General features: G+C 43.6%; 1 protein-coding gene across 2 annotated transcripts in view; it reads right to left on the bottom strand.

Annotated features, from left to right (window-relative positions):
• The window catches only part of TRANK1 (tetratricopeptide repeat and ankyrin repeat containing 1), a 57,519-nt gene extending 41,875 nt beyond the window's left edge, over positions 1-15,644 (bottom strand). Inside the window, exons 1-4 of one of the 2 annotated variants that reach the window (XM_030008482.2) lie at positions 15,596-15,644; positions 4,288-4,422; positions 2,428-2,551; positions 926-1,076 (exon numbers count right to left, since the gene is read on the bottom strand). In XM_030008482.2, the coding sequence (XP_029864342.1) occupies positions 926-1,076; positions 2,428-2,551; positions 4,288-4,421 (409 nt within the window). In that variant the 5' untranslated portion in view covers position 4,422; positions 15,596-15,644. The remainder of the gene's footprint in view (positions 1-925; positions 1,077-2,427; positions 2,552-4,287; positions 4,423-15,595) is intronic. The other variant, XM_030008481.1, reaches the window with a different exon arrangement.
• Positions 15,645-18,204: the final 2,560 nt, after the last annotated feature.

Raw genomic sequence — 18,204 nt, 5'->3', positions numbered from 1 at the left:
CAATTTTAGCACTGATTAATACCCAGGAAAACGCCAAATGTGCGTTTAAATATCCCTGGCCACCCAAGTGATAAGGCACCTTGTTATCAGTAGCCAGTTTTTATTAAACAAGGGAAAAAAAAATTAATCCCTGCCCTCCAGAAACACCTCTAAGCCCCAAGACACTGTGAACCTTGTGACTGTTTTTCCACTTGTGGGTGAACCCAGCTATGGACACTACTAAAGCTAATCATCATCCTTAACACGGGGCTACAAGCTCAATTAAATGCAGCAGGGACACAACCCAAAATCTCCTGGCATGCCTGCAGGCCCCATCAGACAAAGCCTGTGAACTGGATGAAAAAGCAAGTAGAAGAGGAAAGACTGAGGAGACAGCAGGGAGACATAGGGTGGACATTGCTCAAAAAACCCCACACCATACCACAGAAAAGTCAAATTCTCTCTTTTCACTGCTGCCCATTACTAGCTAGGGGAAAGTCCCCCCATGCTGGAACATACTGCACTGTAAACTCAAGTTTAAGCTGAGTGTCTTCTAATTATTTTCACATCTACGGAGCTAAAAGAAAAGCTGAGTGGTCTGGACAAAAACCACTAAAGCCTTAGTGTTTGGGCTCCCAATCTCCAACCTTGTCTCCCTGACTCTGAATTTCGACCTTCTCTAACTGTTCCACAATTGATGTGCTCCTGTGAGACAACACACTCCCCTGCACAGTGTTTTGGGATTGTTGGCATCTGCTGTATACAAACTGGACCAAGTTCACCACATCCTTCTGATTATGCCACTCAACATATTCATGATCCTCAAACAGACCTGAGGCACCAAGGACCAAATGAACGATCTCATGAAGGACATCCTACCAAGGACTTGTGTTGTCATTGCTACTGAAAGGCTCTTAGAAAAAATAAGCTCTTAATCTGAGTTTACCGTTGACACTCATGAAGATTCCTGCTACAAAATCAGCAACTTGAGTTCGATCTGCAGAAGCATTTAGGAGAATCAAACCTTTATGAAACATAGAAATTGCCTCATAAGAGTCTGATAACATGATTAAGGAGTGGCCAGCTCTGTAATAAGCCTGAGAAAAAAAGGAGAACAAAAAAAGACCATTGTTGAGAAAATATTCAGAGATCTTTATTACAAAGCAAAATGTTACCATTTTTTCCTAAATTCTCTAATTATGCTATAAAAATGAAATGTAGTGCTATTTTTACAGCTTCTTACACACAAATCCAAAAAAAGTGCAGTAAACATCCCTTGAAATTCACAATATGCTACTGATGTCATCACAGATACTAAGAGTGATAAATCCTGGAAAACAAAACTTGGAAAATAACTACGGGATGAAAGACATACTGTTAGCAACTTCCTCTGGAAAGGATGGGGTTTTTTTGGCACAGGGTCCAGAATATATATTTACGTCCCCATGCCACTGCATTTTGCAATATTTACCACAATGCACGTATTCTTCAGCCAGTGGCACCTGAACATGTTCATATTCACCACTGAACTAGGTTGTACTGGCTCAGAGTCACAGTGGAATCAATTTGTTCAAACCAGATAACTGGCATGCTGCAATACAGCGCAAGTTAAATTGGTATCTGCATGCAATTTTACCATATCTAAATCAAATACCTTCTACTAAAGTCTCTGGGAATCTGTAGTGGTTAGTCCAGAAGACTATTTATTGTACATAAAAGTCAATCCAAGTGTATGCCTCCATATCATAAATACTGTACAACCACTACTTATTCCTAACAGATGAGTCTTTGAGTCAATGTGTACTTAATGTGTAGTGTATTGTTCTGTCCACTGGAAATACAATATGACCTTGATCACCACACGCTTTTCCCAGGAACTGCAGGCTTATTAACATTTAAAGAATATTAGGGCACACTGCCCAAGGGAGCCTTCAAAGCTAAGTCCCCATCCCACACCTGACTGCTGTCCGTGACTGATGAATCTGTACCATGAGCCAGGCTCTGCAAGACTACAAGTGAACACAAAGCTGGTGAACCTCACCACAGACAGGATCTGTGCAGTGTGCCATTGACTGACCGGAGACCTGGCCGGTGCTGCATTATTCCCAGGTCTCCAGCATCACAAGGGCACGTAAGATTTTATTCCTTGCTATCGCCTTGTCTGGGATATTAATAAAATAGTTATCTTTCTTCAAAGCATTGGTGCCTCTCTTGTTGGGACCCAGAAAGAACCAGCATCTCCTGGTACAAGAGAGCTGCTTCGTTTTATTAAAAGTACTATTACAGTAGTAATTTTGATGCTCATGCACAGAGTCAGACACCAGTTCCGGAATTTTATGCTATATTTGCTTATCACACCTCAAAATCAAAACACAATAAAAAGCAGATATTCACAATTGTTTTAAAAAATAAGGCATGCAAAAACTGCCAGCTTAAACATCTGAATACCTTAACATACTCCCGATCCCAGTGTAAGCTCTGGTAGGCCGAAAACACTGCTTCTCTCCATTTACCAAGACTGTACAAGGCAGTTGATTTGTTGCAGTGTAACACAGCTATGTCCCTGGAACACCTAAAAATATGTTTTTAGCATAACTGTTTATTTGCTTGAAGAAGAAGGCATTGTACTTTACAGTTAGCAACAAGAAAAAAAGAAAAAAGTCTATGTCCTGGTTTCAGCTGGGATAGAGGTAATTTTCTTCCTAGCAGCTGGTACAGTGCTGTGCTTTGGATTTAGTGTGAGAATAATGTTGATAACACACAGATGTTTTAGTTGTTGCTACGTAGTGCTTGTGCTAAGCTAAAGATTTACCTAACAAAATTAGAGGTAAAAATGGAGTTGTAAAAAATAAAGATCATTTGAACGTAAGCTATAAAATCTCTTAGTGACATCCTAAATGATACCATAGTGATACCCTTAGTGATATCCTGGTCTCCTCTGAAGCAGAAAGCCAACCCACAGGAATAAAGCAGTATGAGGATTTAGAAAGAGTTTAGACCATCTCGACACACCTAGATATGGCTCAGTGAAAACCAGTGGCCAAGAACGGGAGAAGAGAGACACATGAATGGAAGCTGCTAGATGGAAAGAATGCTAAACATATTTTGGTCACCAAAAAACAACCTAAACGCATTTTACTGTATCACCAGTTGATGAAGTCAACAGAATTATCCACACTTACACCAGCTAAGAAATAATGTATTTTAGAGAACAGAATGTACTAAGGTATATAAAACATCTGCTGGATCCAAGAGTTTCTGGAAAAAGCTGCACACAAATTACAGGACTACAGCCCACGGCATACTGGGGAGCCTGGAAAGTCTGTCTTTCCTGCACTCAAACAAACAGCACATGCCACAGAGTGGCATCCTTCATCTTATTCCTATCTACTAATTTACACTCAAGAAAGTTGTTCAAATTACACTGACTGTGTTCAGAGCACACTCTTGCATGCAAGCAAATCCTGACAAGGCAACCTATGGCAAGGGGAAAGGAGACGCTCGGGAGCAGGTCCCTGTAGTATAACAAAATCCCACTGCTTGCAATGGGCAGGCGCTGGAGGTAGAGGCTCTGTCCTTGTTCGGTCCTCCACCCTGCACGTGCTCCAGACTTATTTGACTACTTAGTCTAAATGGCTAATAGTCAAAAGAAATGAATGGCTGGTGTTAAATTAGGTTAACAGCAGTGTTAATACACGGTAGTAATGAATATTTAATAGTTAACATAATACTCAACTATTTAATCATTAATAACATTAGCAAATGATGTTAACTGATAAAAACAAGCACTTAACATTTGGAAAGAAATACCCAAAGAACTCTTCTGCTGAAAAATTATTTTTTAACAAATCTGAGAATACCAAGAAAGACCAAAGAACAATAACAAAGTAACTTGCATGAATCATTTTAAAGATAATCAGAAGACCCATGTTACAACAGGCCATAGACATGACCAGTACATGGCAGAATTACAGCAAGATTAATCCACAGCATGTCAGCTAAGAAACAGAAGTCTTTTTAACAGAAACCAACACAATTTATGGAAAATTAATTTGAGCTTTAATTACACTAGTTTATAATGGATGCTTATATAAAAATATTCAGATTACAGTCACTAACTAATCTCCCACATATATGTCAGGAAGAGCAATTCCTCTTTATTTATAAAACTGGTACACTGAAGAGTGTGACAAAAGATAAAAGAAAATCAGGTGTCAGGGCAAGAAATACAGTTCTGAGCTAACTGTAGTACTGTACAAATTTCAAACTTGTCTTACGATTTACATCTGGTCATTCAAGAATACTTACGGGACCCACTGCATTAAACAACCGAGCATATGTAGAGCTTGATCATACTTTCTGATGGCCAAAGAGTAATTTCCATTTTTAAAATCCTGGTTTCCAGCTTGTCGCATAAGCTGGGCATATTCCATGGCATCCATGCTAATTAAGAGAAAAAAAAAATAATCAAACAAAAGCACTGATTTATGAGACACTTCTTTCCCTAAAATCCACTTAAATTTTCACCTTAGTTTTTGCATATTTGAAAAGGAGGACAACAGAACACATCTGTTTTGTTTGCTGCAGTTGGAACAGTAAAATATAAGTCAGGTGACAGCCTCATCTTTGATGCCTCAACTTCCCATCTATTTTTTAATCAACCTCAGCTAACCAGATCTACCACTGCCATGCAATTTTTTCAGTTTTTCTCCTCATGTCTTAAACCATATTTTTTAGATTAAGATTTCAAACTATTTAAATATGTGCACACACACTGGATGTGGGAGGAAATATCCAAGAGAACAAACAGATTTCATATGCTTAAGAAATACATGAAGCTATACATCTCAATTAAACACAAAACTCATTTATTACCTTTTAATTTATCTTTATAACTTTTTTGTCCAGCCTCTCTGGCTAGACATTGAGTAATCCAATGTATACAAAACTGCATTGAAATTTGATTACTTCATGAAAATACCATAACGTAAGTATATTAATAGTGCATGAGAACCTTGAATCAGATTTAAAACAGTTGTTAAAATGAATATAGCAAGCACCTGAAGAAAACAAAGGTTGAAACAGGCATCAACTGCAACTGATTGAAAAAATATGTCACCATTAAAATTATGAAATTACATAAAACTAATCACATGGTCAGGCAGCTAGGTGAAGGAAACAAACACAAGATGAAAAACAGCTATGTCTGTTGAGAAACAGCACATCAAAATCACAGACCAAGAGAAAAATCCAATGCTAAAGCCTTGTGTAGAATCATTCTTCATAAATGGATTTATGATTAAAAGCCATTTCCATTACCTGCAATAACCTGTATGAATCTCACAAATCTCAGTACTATTAAATAAGATTAATTCACCAAAAAGGAATGCACAGATTTACTTATTATCCAAGTATTAGCAGGCCTGGAACAAAACCAGTAACAATGTGTAACTTCACCACCTGCTAACATAACGTTGTGGTTTAACCCGGCAGGCAGCTAAGCACCACACAGCCGTTCGCTCACTCTCCCCTCCCAGTGGGATAGCAGGGAGAGAATCGGAAAAAAAACATAAAATTTGTGGGTTGAGATAAAGACAGTTTCATAGGACAGAAAACAAAGGGAAAATAACAATAATAATCATAATAATAATAATGCTAAAAGAATTAGAACATACAAAACAAGTGATGCACAACGCAATTGCTCACCACCCGCCAGCCAATGCCCAGCCAGTTCCCAAGCAGCAGCCCCCAGCCAGCTTTCCCCCAAATTTATCTACTGGGCATGACATCATATGGTATGGAATATCCCGTTGGCCGCTCTGGGTCACCGGTCCTGCCTGTGTCCCCTCCCAGCTTCCTCTGCACCCCCAGCCTCTGCTGGCAGGGCAGTGCGAAAAGCTGAGAAGTCCTTGACTTAGTCTAAACATTACTTAGCAACAACTGAAAACATTAGTGTGTTATCAACATTCTTCTCATCCTAAATCCAAAGCACAGCACTGTACCAGCTGCTAGGAAGAAAATTAACTGTACCCCAGCCGAAACCAGGACACACAATCTGTAAGATCTCTTCCCAACAAAGCAAACTAGGTATATGAACCTATGGACAAACCAAGAAATACTACTGACCTATTTTCTCTATAGTACTCCTCATGACAAACCTGAAACGTCAAGAATCAGCACTGTATTGTGAACACAGAGGTACGAAGAGACTTGCTATGGATGGCACTGTGCCTCCCTCATTTATCCAAGTGCAAGAGGCCATCCTGCACTAAGCAGACAGGAGAGCAGCAGCCCACAACTCTGAAGAGGCAACTGCAGAAGAACCAGGTGCAACCACAAAGCTCAGATCCAGACTGCTTCAGGCTGGCTGGGAAAAGGCCTGTTGGATGTTATGTTTTAATTAAACAAATAAACACTCTGTGATGATGTCTGCAATCCAAACAACACCTGCTAATTCTAGGGAAGCATCAAGAACAGATGAAATTCCTGGCTATAAACTAAACTGAAGAAAAATAGGTCCCATCTACATTGGGGAGGTACGAGGACCAGTCACACGAGAGGAGTAATTATGAATTTACCCTAGGCAAATTAAATCATCACTTCATTGAGCAATGTGCATACAGCATGTATTTTAAAAATACTGCTTATGCAGACAGCAAATTAAGTGTACTCATAGCGTAAGTGGGACTTTTTTTTACACTGCACAGTATGAGCACTACTGAGGTGAAGAAAAGGAAAAAAATAGAGCAACAGTGCAAAGAATAAAAAGCAAGTGCTAAAAGATGGTTCTACCTCATATTTTTGTAATTCTTTCAGCTTTCAACTTTTTAGCATCAGAAGGTTAGATAAATTATTTGCACCAAGAATAATACCAAAGCAGTTCAACTACACAGGAGCTTCTTCATGTAGGAATACACATGAAACTGTGGTTTTCTAAATCATAGTTGAATTTCAAGCTTTTTCTTATTTTTAAGGAGGCTATGCTTCTACTTCGGGTGAAATTTTTACCCAGAATTATATTTACCTTACTTTTCCCTGGAATCTACTTAAAGTACAATTACAAATAAAAGGTATTTACTTGACGTTTAAAGGATTGTTTTTCCCACAATACAGCAATACTTCCAAACGTGTACTGTGCTGGGAAATTTTGGAACTGAGCTCCCTGTTTCAGATCGGGAGGCAGCATCCCCTCCCTGCTCCAGGTGGCAGGATTTCAAGCAGAACACAGATTCCCATCCTTCTCCAGCACTGGAGTTTCCCAGCTAAAAACCCAAAGTGTCAGTCATTTAAATAACTGGGATGTGTGCTGCAGGCTTTAGCAACTACACCCAAGTTTACAGACCCAAGAGATACACAGACATGCAATTCTGACATCTAAGTTAATGATCCGAAGAATCACTGTGCTGACTAGCACAGCATGTCTTGCTATTGCCTAACATCTTCCTGAAGTATAAACAATTTTAACTCAAAACTAGTGGACTAACTGAAGACCTATTGTATAAAGTCTACTGAGCATGGCAAGCATTAAACAAAAATGTTGTCTATTACTGTGGTTTAACCGGCACTGGTAAAGGTCACAACTGCATCTGAATACAACTACAGAAAGATGTTGTCCTAGCGAGTGCTGTGGGTTAACCCTGGAGAGCAGCTAAGCACTCGCTTCCCCCCCATCCCCAGTGGGACGGGGAAAGAGGAAAGGATGAGTAAAACCAAGAAAACTTGTGGGTCAAGACAAAAATTGTTTAATAAGCAAAAGAGCAGTCGAAGAAGAGAGAAAGAAAACAAAACAAGTGATGCAAAGGCAATCATTCACCACCTCCCACACACAGACTGATGCCCAGCCAGTTTGCGAGCTAGGGATAGCTGATCTCCCTAAGCCCCCTCCTCTCCCTTTTTATTGCTGAGCATGATCTTACATGACATGGACCATCCCTTCAGTCAGTTTGGGTCATCCACCTGGTTGTGTCCCTTCCCAGCCCCTTGTGCACCCGCAATCTAGTCACTGGGGGGGCAGAGTGACAAACAGAGAAGGCCCCAACGCTGTGCAAAACCTGCTCAGCAACAGCTATCAGGGTTGTTTTGGTCACAAATTTAAAACACAGCACCATATGAACTACTATGAAGAAAATTAACTCCATCCCAGCCACACACAGTAGAGTAAGACAGGTTCCCCTCATTAAGTGGGGACTTCTCCTAAGCTATGGAGTCCATGAAACACATAAATGTGCAGGTGTTACTGTAAGTCGGCACTTCAGAAACTCTCTGAGACTCAATTTTGGAGTTTTAGAAAGCAGGCATTCTTTATTGCAGCGCTGGGTACACGGGGCATTGCTCCACCTATTGTGCACACCCGCTAGGTATAGTCATATAGTTTATATACAAGTTCTATATGCATATTCATTAGATTTCCAAGAATTGTTATACATATTCATTAATTTTCTGGGAAATTATTAGCATATGTAAATGTCCTTCAGGCTCTGTGGTGGTCTTCAGGAGTCCTCTGGTGGTCTTCCACAGTCTTCCTCACTTGTCCGCTACTTGACCCCTCTCGACGGATTCTGTGCAGTATGGTCCTTCATATATTTTGGAACCAATTATCCTAAGGAGTGCTTGTTAGTACAATCTTATCATAAGGAAAGCTTGTTAGTGCTTCTCAGGTTTACATTAGTGATGCTACCCATATGGTACTTCAAGCTAAATTATCTACAAGGACAGAAGCAAGGATAAAAGTTCTTATCTTTTCCGGCCTTACCTAGCAAGCAAAGTCCTAGTTGTGCTTTTTCAGTAAAGATCATAAATTCACCAAGCTCCCAGTTTAGTTTTAATTACTTATGCTTCTGTTCAGCTTTTCTTTTTCTAACCTTCAACCTCCATTATATCACAGGGACACCCTAAGGTCTGGGACACCCTTCCAAGTGCATTGTTGAGACCTTGTCCTTCAAAGAAAAAAACCAACCAAACAAAAAAACCCAGACAAGATGGTCTACTCTGTTCACTTTTTTAATGGTTCCTGAGGCCACCAGCACGACGGTGACAGCAAGATGAAGCAGATTAATTTCTACTCAAAGAATTAAAACAAAAGATTATACAGTTAAGTCAGAAACAATCGGCTCCAACCCCTACCGCTGCCAGTGGGCAAAACGCCCATTTACTTCACATGTTGCCAACTCTTACATTATTGTGATGGTCGGTGCCCCACTGAACGGCTTCAGTCAGACTGTCCTCAGAAGCAGGGCAGTTTGGGGAGTTTACAAGTTTGACTCCTCTTGCTTCAGCAGATAAGCTTGAAAACACAAACTGAGACTACCCAGAAAACCCATTTGTCATTTTTGAAAAATGTTGTGTTCCTTATGCCAGCTATCAGTCTCAAGAGGCCAGCTTGCGCTTTCTGAACATCTGAGGTTGGCAATACTAAAAACTTTATAAATCTGAGAGTGAACCCAAGCAGTTGCTTTGTTCTGTCTGCATCTGGTTTACACGATTTAAAAGAGAAACTGTGTGACACTGCTTATTCACAGAGAAAGAGTGGAAGGTCTACACAGCCATGCTTTTAATTATTGTTGATACTGAAAGTTAAGCTTTAAGGTTCCGTCCCTATGGCATCACTTGGTGGTAGAATAATGTTTTTATTCTTGAGGCACGGTAGCTTTCCATAATGCAAGCAACAAATGAAGTATAGCAATCTGGGGAGCTCTGCATCTGAATTAACATGGTGGTAAAAATTAGCATCCTATTTCCAGGAAATCTGACTTCTAAGGGCTGTGCATTCCTCATTCCTATTAAGCAGAGAAATAAATAATCTCTCCTTCTTCCCCCTTAACCTAACAGGAAGACATTACCAGGTAGGGAGAGAAAAAGTCCAACAACATATCTAAACTGTGGTTGAGTGACAACTAAATACATTTCATCAGCATTTGAATAATGCATGTTTTCTCATCAGGAAACCTCCAGGCTCTCATTAGCTTTTGCCCAACAAAAGCACGCTGGCTCAGAGAGCATGGTGCCACCAAGAAGGAATTGCCATGTCACCTCAAGCTGCTACATCAGAGGGACCCCTCCAGCCACATGCCCACCACTGGCACCGTCCGTCCAGGCAGTCCTGCAGTCATCCAGCAAAAGAACACTGCATATAGGTCTTCCGAATAACATGTTCAGTATGTCCTGGTATCGATGTATGTGAATCTCAGGGCAGGCCCAAGAAAAGAGGAAAAATATAGGATGAGAAGGCTCTAGCCAGCCATAACTTGAAGAGGCAAGGCTCTGCCTGCTAGCCAGTTTTATTTGCTTTCCTGACGACAACAACAGCAGCTACCAAAGACATATTTACAGAATGCAGCCTCCTTTGAATGCAGATAAGCATAACCCTGACAGTGAAAAGCAGAAAACTGTGCTTCTTTCAGGAGCTTTGCTTTTCCATCAAATGCTGAAATGGTGAATGAAAAATCTTGAAATCACCTGTACTTTCAGAGGAGGTCTTGAAGAAACAGCAGAGACAAAAATACAAGTTCTGCAATCAGGATGAACAGCTTATAACTGGTCAGGCCATAAGCTGACACATTAAGAAATCTCATGCAGAAGAGGGGAAAGAAGTTGAGATTTAGACACGGCCATCCACATGGATCTGTTTAGTCTGGAAAAAGTTGTAGCAGTATTTGTGAGATTATCTGAACATTTTAATTGAATGTTCAGCCAGTATCTCCTGAAGAATGTGTTCAGCCCTTGTAAAATATGTCAGGTCACCTTGGAGAAGCTGGTCAACTCAAATGAAAAGCCTATCATTTAGGTAGCTTCTCATCAGACATCCCTATCGTTAGGGATAGATAGATTCAGATAGATAGGGATAGCCTATCATTAGATAGATTCTCACTCTGCCCTACGAAACAAACAAAAGCCCCCCCACCCCCCCCCAAACCATTTCTGTACCCAGTGACATTACCAGATCTGTACCAGAGCTTGAAGTGCTAAAAGACCTTTTGCTCCCAGTAAAAGCCAGTATCACTTTCAAAATGAAGAATGAGATTCTAGAGCAAATTTGAAATAGAGTAGGGCAAGCAGAGAGAGCAGCGTTGTGATAATAGCTTCTTATCGGTGTATGTTGCCCTAAACTTAGCACAAATTGGACCAAATGAAGTTTCTTTATTGCTTCTGGGCCCTACAGCTGGCCAGTATCCTATGCATCGCAGTACTCCAGAGGTGAAGACAGCATGCATCTCTCTAGCTGTGTTCAGTTCCAAAAGGACAAAGAAAATAATTTCCTAGGTGAACGGATAGAGAGAAAACTTTATCAGGTTGTTTCAGTCTGAATTGGAGACCTGAACACAATCTCCATAACTGAAAACAAACAACCCTAAACACCACTGTCGTGGTTTAACCCCAGCCAGCAACTAAGCACCATGCAGCCGCTCACTCACTCCCCCCCCCAACCAGTGGGATGGGGGAGAGAATCGGGGAAAAAAAAGTAAAACTTGTGGGTTGAGATAAGAACAGTTTAATAGAACAGAAAGGAAGAAAATAATAATGTTAATAATAAAATGACAATAATAACAATAAAAGGATTGGAATATATACAAAACAAGTGATGCACAATGCAATTGCTCACCACTCGCCCACTGATGCCCAGTTAGTTCCCCAGTAGTGATCTGCACCACCCCGCGAGGCCAACTCCACCCAGTTTATATACGGGGCATGACATCACATGGTATGGAATACCCCTTTGGCCAGTTTGGGTCAGCTGCCCTGGCTCTGTCCCCTCCCTACTTCTTGTGCCCCTCCAGCCTTCTTGCTGGCTGGGCATGAGAAACTGTAAAATCCTTGAGTTAGCATAAACATTCCTTAGCAACAACTGAAAACATCAGTGTGTTATCGACATTCTTCTCATGCTGAACCCAAAACCTAACACTATACCAGCTACTAGGAAGAAAATTAACTCTATCCCAGCCGAAACCAGGACAACCACTTTCAGAGTTTTGCTCCTCCAGATACCCTTCTCTCCTAAGTGTTCAGGCAGAACTAGTACTAGGGGAATTCAGCCTACCTTTTTGTAGCTCCGCCAGTACAGTACCACGCTGAATCAGTGCATCTTGCCAGCACAAAGCACGTCTCACTCTTGAGACGGGATTCATACCTGCACTGGGTCTAGCATGCAAGCACTACATCTGTATTTTGAAAGTCAGCTGTGAGACTTCTCAGTTCTGGCTGTGCTTTCAAGAGATACTAAATGGCTGCGGGTGCACCGAGTGAGACAGAACATCCCAGGCTCCTCTTCGCTTCATACCAAGTTTTCCCCTGGAAACATGCTCTGTAGTAAACTGATGATTGTACGGTATAGACATTGTCAGAAACAAGACACACATACTTACCAACATTTGGCAAATGCACCCAAGGATATGATTAACACAGACATCTCAATGGCCTGTTAATACCCCAAACACTATGTCCAAACCAGAAAAGGAAGAGAAGTGTGCTACATAAGCGTAAAACAAGGGGAGGGAGCAAGTGGAATACAAACACAAGAAAACTCAAGCTCTGGCCCAGGACCCTGCCCTGGGCAGGGCTGGCCTGAATGACCTCCCAAGGTCCTCCTTCTGCAGATGACCACTGAACACTGGTTTCTGTTTATGCAAACTGTTATAAAGCAATTATTACTAATAACTAAGCCTAGCTGCCTGACGCCTCCAGCTAGCCACATACCAAACTCACGTAGCTGATGCTGCTTAGCAGCTCAGTTCCTCTTCAGATGCATCACCAGCAAACAAGACCACAGAAACAGGACCCAAACCCGGCTAGAAGTACTGGGCCAGCCCTGCTGACTCGCAGTAATCCAAGCAAAACCTCAAGACAAGGACGCTACTAAAATGTTATAAATAAATCCTCTAGAGTAGGGATTTGTAGTTGACTTGCACACAGGAAAGGTACTAGGCCAGGAAGCACCATAGCAAGGAAATGGAAATCAAAAGCACATCACCAAGAACAAGACAACACTTTCCACAAAACGAGATGGGTGCACACACCCCAGGACACGGGTTCTTTATCTGCTTCATACCATGAGCGCTCCCAGTGAAACCAGAGTTTTACATCCATGAAGAGAGCAACAGAAACCTGACAGACTGGCTCCTACAGACCACTTGGGATGTCCTGAGCCTGTCCATAAGGTATCTTCATGTGTCGTGTTTTAACCCAGCAGGCAGTTAAGCACCACACAACCGTTCGCTCACTCTCCCCTCCCAGTGGGATAGCAGGGAGAGAATTGGAAAAAAAACATAAAATTCGTGGGTTGAGATAAAGACAGTTTCATAGGACAGAAAACAAAGGGAAAATAACAATAATAATCATAATAATAATAATGCTAAAAGAATTAGAACATACAAAACAAGTGATGCACAACGCAATTGCTCACCACCCGCCAGCCAATGCCCAGCCAGTTCCCAAGCAGCAGCCCCCAGCCAGCTTTCCCCCAAATTTATCTACTGGGCATGACATCATATGGTATGGAATATCCTGTTGGCTGCTCTGGGTCACCGGTCCTGCCTGTGTCCCCTCCCAGCTTCCTCTGCACCCCCAGCCTCTGCTGGCAGGGCAGTGTGAGAAGATGAAAAGTCCTTGACTTAGTCTAAACATTACTTAGCAACAACTGAAAACATTAGTGTGTTATCAACATTCTTCTCATCCTAAATCCAAAACCTAACAACACTATACCAGCTGCTAGGAAGAAAATTAACTCTACCCCAGCCAAAACCAGGACATCATGTCATTGAAATTACACCCCATTTTGGGAAGCCCCCTAGAAAAATTACGAGGAAAAATAACACTACTGAAAGACAAAAAAAAAAAAAAAAAAAAAATCACAGCTCTCTCAGTTTATAGTCAAGACCACCTCAACAAGTTGCTGATTAATTTGGCAACAAAGGTCCTGACACAAGGCCACGACACATCATCCTGGATTTAAGGTGGCATCTCGGAACATCCTTCTGCCTTTCCTCGCAAGCTGAGCTCACACTGAGCACATGTGGAGTAGCTTTCCTTGAACACTGCTTCACAGCTTGCACTGGTGACAGTTTGGCCTTGTTCCCCAGCATATCCTGTTTTGGTAAGTGAAACAAAACAGGCTTTTTTTGCTTTCAGTTTCAAATGAATTCTCCCCTCTTTGTAACCTACCAGTAACAAGTTACACCTAAGAGAACATACGATTAAGGCAAGTTGTAGAGTTGCATTTTCAAGAAAAACTCTGTGTATACATATATATACTTATGATTTCCATAATCAGTAAACTAAGAAAGGACTTGCATCTCCCATTTTACATAGAGAAAAACTGATGCAAAAACATTTTCAATATTCTATCTACACAGCATCATTACTGCTTTCCAAAACAAAAAAACTCCAAAACCTCAGGAAACAGTGGAAGAAGTTAACCCTGCTTCTTATCCTCTGAAATAACAACAATCTTGAAATCCCTAGTCTAGCTCAGCCATGTAAGACCTAACTCAGTCCAAGAGGGAGGTGTTTACACTGCTACAGTTGTTTGCTCAGCCTAGCAATGTTCCTGTCATCAAACAAAGCTGACTGCGTATGAAAGCAATGGCGACAAACAGCCTCAATATTTCCTTTGTATAGATTAGCTCAAGATGGTATCACATCTGGAATGAAAAAAAAAACACTAACCCAAAACATCAAGATTCTGCTAAGAGCAAGGTTTTCAAGCTTGTGCAGTTCACAGCCAACGCTTGACAAGTTTAATTGCATGTTGGTAAAAATACTGGTAGGAAACACTCCCTCATGTATGTTTTCATGGGAAAGCAAAGCCTCTTCCCATTTGCAATAAACCCACTGTATCAGCCTGAAGTTCATTTTCTGTAAATTGGGCAAAAAAAATACAAAGACTGATGAGAGAGACCTGTTTGCTTTTTTCCCCTCCTGAAGCGCACACCGTGCCCAAACTCCTCTTCAAACGAAAAAGTCTGTTTTTTTAAGTGAGCACTCCACGACCTCGTACAAGAGTTTCTCTCTCAGGGAAAGGATCCCAAACCACTGGAGACAATGCTTAGCTCACGGCTGTGCCAGAGGAGTCCTCTTTCTTCTTTTCAAGCACAGATTCATCACCACCTCTCCCCCACCTCCTCCCCGCAAGCCGTACCAGGCCAACGCAACCTCCCAGATGCCCGGCAGGAGCAGGAATGCACTCTTCCCTTTTTCTCCTCCAACCACCCCCACGCATTCCCTGGCAGGCTTCCCAACCAGCACAGCCACCCTCGCCGCCCGCCACCCCGCAGGCCAAACCCCGCGCCCCGTCTCAGGGAAGCACGACCCCTTCTCCCGAACTGCCGGAACCTCCCGGCTTGGAACTTCACGCCAGCTCGACCCGGGTGGGAAGCCGCCCCCAAGGGGCAACGCCTCCCGCTGCGGTGCATGGAGAACCGCGCGATGCATGCATGCATGCCTGCGTGCAGAGTCGGCAGAGCCGCGCAGGGCGGGCGGATGCACCCCCAAATCCCGCACGGAGCGGTGGCTTTGCCGTGCCGGCGGGTGGGCACGGGGCGGCCGATGCCCCCGATGCCCCCGCTCGCCCACGCACATACTCGGGGAGGGTGGGGAGGGGGGCGCTGCGCGCGCGCGCGCGCACCTACCTGCCCGCCGCCGCCGCGCGCTGCGGCCCCCGGGACTCGCGCCGGCCGCCGCCCCTAAACACGGGCGCCCCGCGCCCCGCCCACACCCCGCCCCCCCCCCCCCCGCGCTCGCGTCACCTCGGGAGTGGGGAGGGCGCGCGCGGGGAATCGAAACCGAGATCGCGGCCCCGCCCCCCGGGGGTCCCGGGGAGGGAGGGGGGCGCGGCGGAGAGTGGGGGGGCGGTAGCAGGCAACCAGCTCCTCAGAGCACACTCGGAAACCGGCAGGCTGGCCGCGTGCTCCCACCGCAGCGGGAGTGTCCGTGCCATCTTTTTTAAATGACGTAGCGGTGTCTTCAGCGTACGTGGAAAGTCGGCGTTCGTCCCCTCCTCGGTCACCCCTTCGTCCCGAGGCGCCTTACTGTCACCGGAGATTTCTCAAGACAACCCCTGCTCAGAGGAAGGAGCCACTACTGCTTTGGTCTTCCACGGTTCGAGGGAAAACTAGGGAGTGAAGTCTTCTGCTGTTGTAACATTCTTCCCTAATCCATCATTTCCCCATGTCTTTTCACACGGGGGAAAGTGGGTCAATAAGCCAAAGATGAATACTTTACAAGAGAGCGTTCAATAATTCACTTTTCTGTGAACCACATTTCTAATCGGCTTTTTCTCTGTCGTCGAGTATTGTCGTCTGCACGTCTCTGTGTTGGCTCTGGCAGGGACGGCGTTACTCCACTTCTCCCCCCCGGTAGCCCCCGCAGTGCTCTGCGGGTGTCCTCCGTGTCGGTGACTACAAAGGTGTTGATAACCCACCGGTGTTTTGGCCACGGCTGAGCAGTGCTCACACAGCCTCAACGCTGTCTCTCCAAAGTCCGACCCCCCCCCACCAGCAGGCTGGGGGTGGGCAAGATCTTGGGAGAGGACACAGGCAGGACAGCTGAGCCAAGCTGACCAAATGGATATTCCATACCATATGACATCTGCTTAGCAGTAAAAGCTAAGAGAAAGGAGGAGGAAGGGGGGGGGGGGGGCATTCGTTATTACAACATTTGTCTTCCGGAGCAACTGCTATGCATTCTGAAGCCCTACTTCCCGGGAAGTGGCTGGACATCGCCTGCTGATGGGAAGTAGAGAATAAACCTTTTGTTTTCCTTTGCTTCCACACGCAGCCTTTGCTTTTACTTTACTAAATGGCCTTTATCTTGACCCATGAGCTTTTTTCCATCTTATTTTCTCCCCTCCTGTCCTGCTGAGGAGGGGAGTGATAGAGCGTCTTCCTGGGCACCAGGCATCCAGCCAAGGTCAACCCCCCACATTCTCATATAAAAATGAATTTCTGCTAATCATCCATCTTCTGTGCCGAGTTTTCACATAAATTTTACTGCTACCCATTTAGGGACTGGAGAAACAAAGTAACGTTAACCTTAGCGTGGGTGTTTTTATCACTTTGCTCCAAGTGGAGTGCGTCAAAGTGATGGGCAAAGCCACTTTAGAAAAAAAGGTAGTCAAAAGTACAGCCACAATTGTAGTTTTGGAGCTGCATCGATACGAGGTGGGAAAACTGCATGCTCCCCAGTGTAATCTTGTTTGATAAGTGACTTGAAGTCAAAGTCCATGGGTGGGATTTTGCAGTTCTTACTCAGGCAAAAGTGCTTGCGTGAATCAACAGAACATAAATGTTGAGAGGAATGAGTGGCTGATGGGGACTAATGTATCTGGCATTTTTTTGTAACCTCCGAACTCCCTGTCATCGTTATTTAGGGGTGTTTCACTTCAGTGCAGAGAAACCAAGGACCAACGCACCTCAATTCTGGTGCAGAAAGTGGAAAACACTGCTTTTCAGCCTGGAAGGAACTCAGACTGAAACACTGGCACAACAAACAGTCTTTGCTACATCTGTTTGCAAGCCAGGGGTGTGTTTGTCAAACTAGTCATGAGACAGAAAATGAAACTTTTTTTTTAACTCAGCTGTAAAAATGAAACTTGGCCACTTGTAAACCTTTCACGGGTACGCAGCGGGGCGTATCCTTCTCATGCAGAGCAAAATACTTCCAAAAGCTGCGCCCCTGCCACATGCACACATTATCAGTGAATTACTGAGTCTGCAAATTATTGCGTCTCCTGATTCTGAACAAGTGGAGAAGGAACAGAAACTGGAAAGGGTGGACCCGCGTGGGGAGGTAGTACTGTGTGTACTGCAGTTGGGTGTATGGGCTGATACGGGGTGCTTCAGCACAGAAGGAGCACTGGGAGGAGGTTCTTTATAAAGTCCAGAAAGGCAGCATAAAATGATATACAAAGCCCTTTCTACCTAGCTCCTACACCCCTTCAGTTGCAACTGTAGTCCAGAGGTGTTGGTGTGGGTACATTTCCAAGGGAAAACATTTCTACCCTCCACTTCCTTGTCACTCCACACATGAACCTGCGCATCAGAGCTCATGATGGAGGTGCATCCATTGCATGGAAAGGATGGGCCTTGGCACAAGGCTGATGCTAGAAATCGTGTTTTTTAGCTCTGCTCCTTTTTCAATGATGGGAAAACCTCACTTTGAGGGGAAGAGCACCCTTTGTAACACATCCAGGAAAGAGAGCTGCAGCACGTGTCGCAAGCCCTTGGCCGTGCTGAG

This window comes from Aquila chrysaetos, chromosome 3 (assembly GCF_900496995.4).
Source record: "Aquila chrysaetos chrysaetos chromosome 3, bAquChr1.4, whole genome shotgun sequence".
Lineage (NCBI taxonomy): Eukaryota > Metazoa > Chordata > Aves > Accipitriformes > Accipitridae > Aquila > Aquila chrysaetos.
This window is presented reverse-complemented; position numbering and strand designations above follow the sequence as displayed.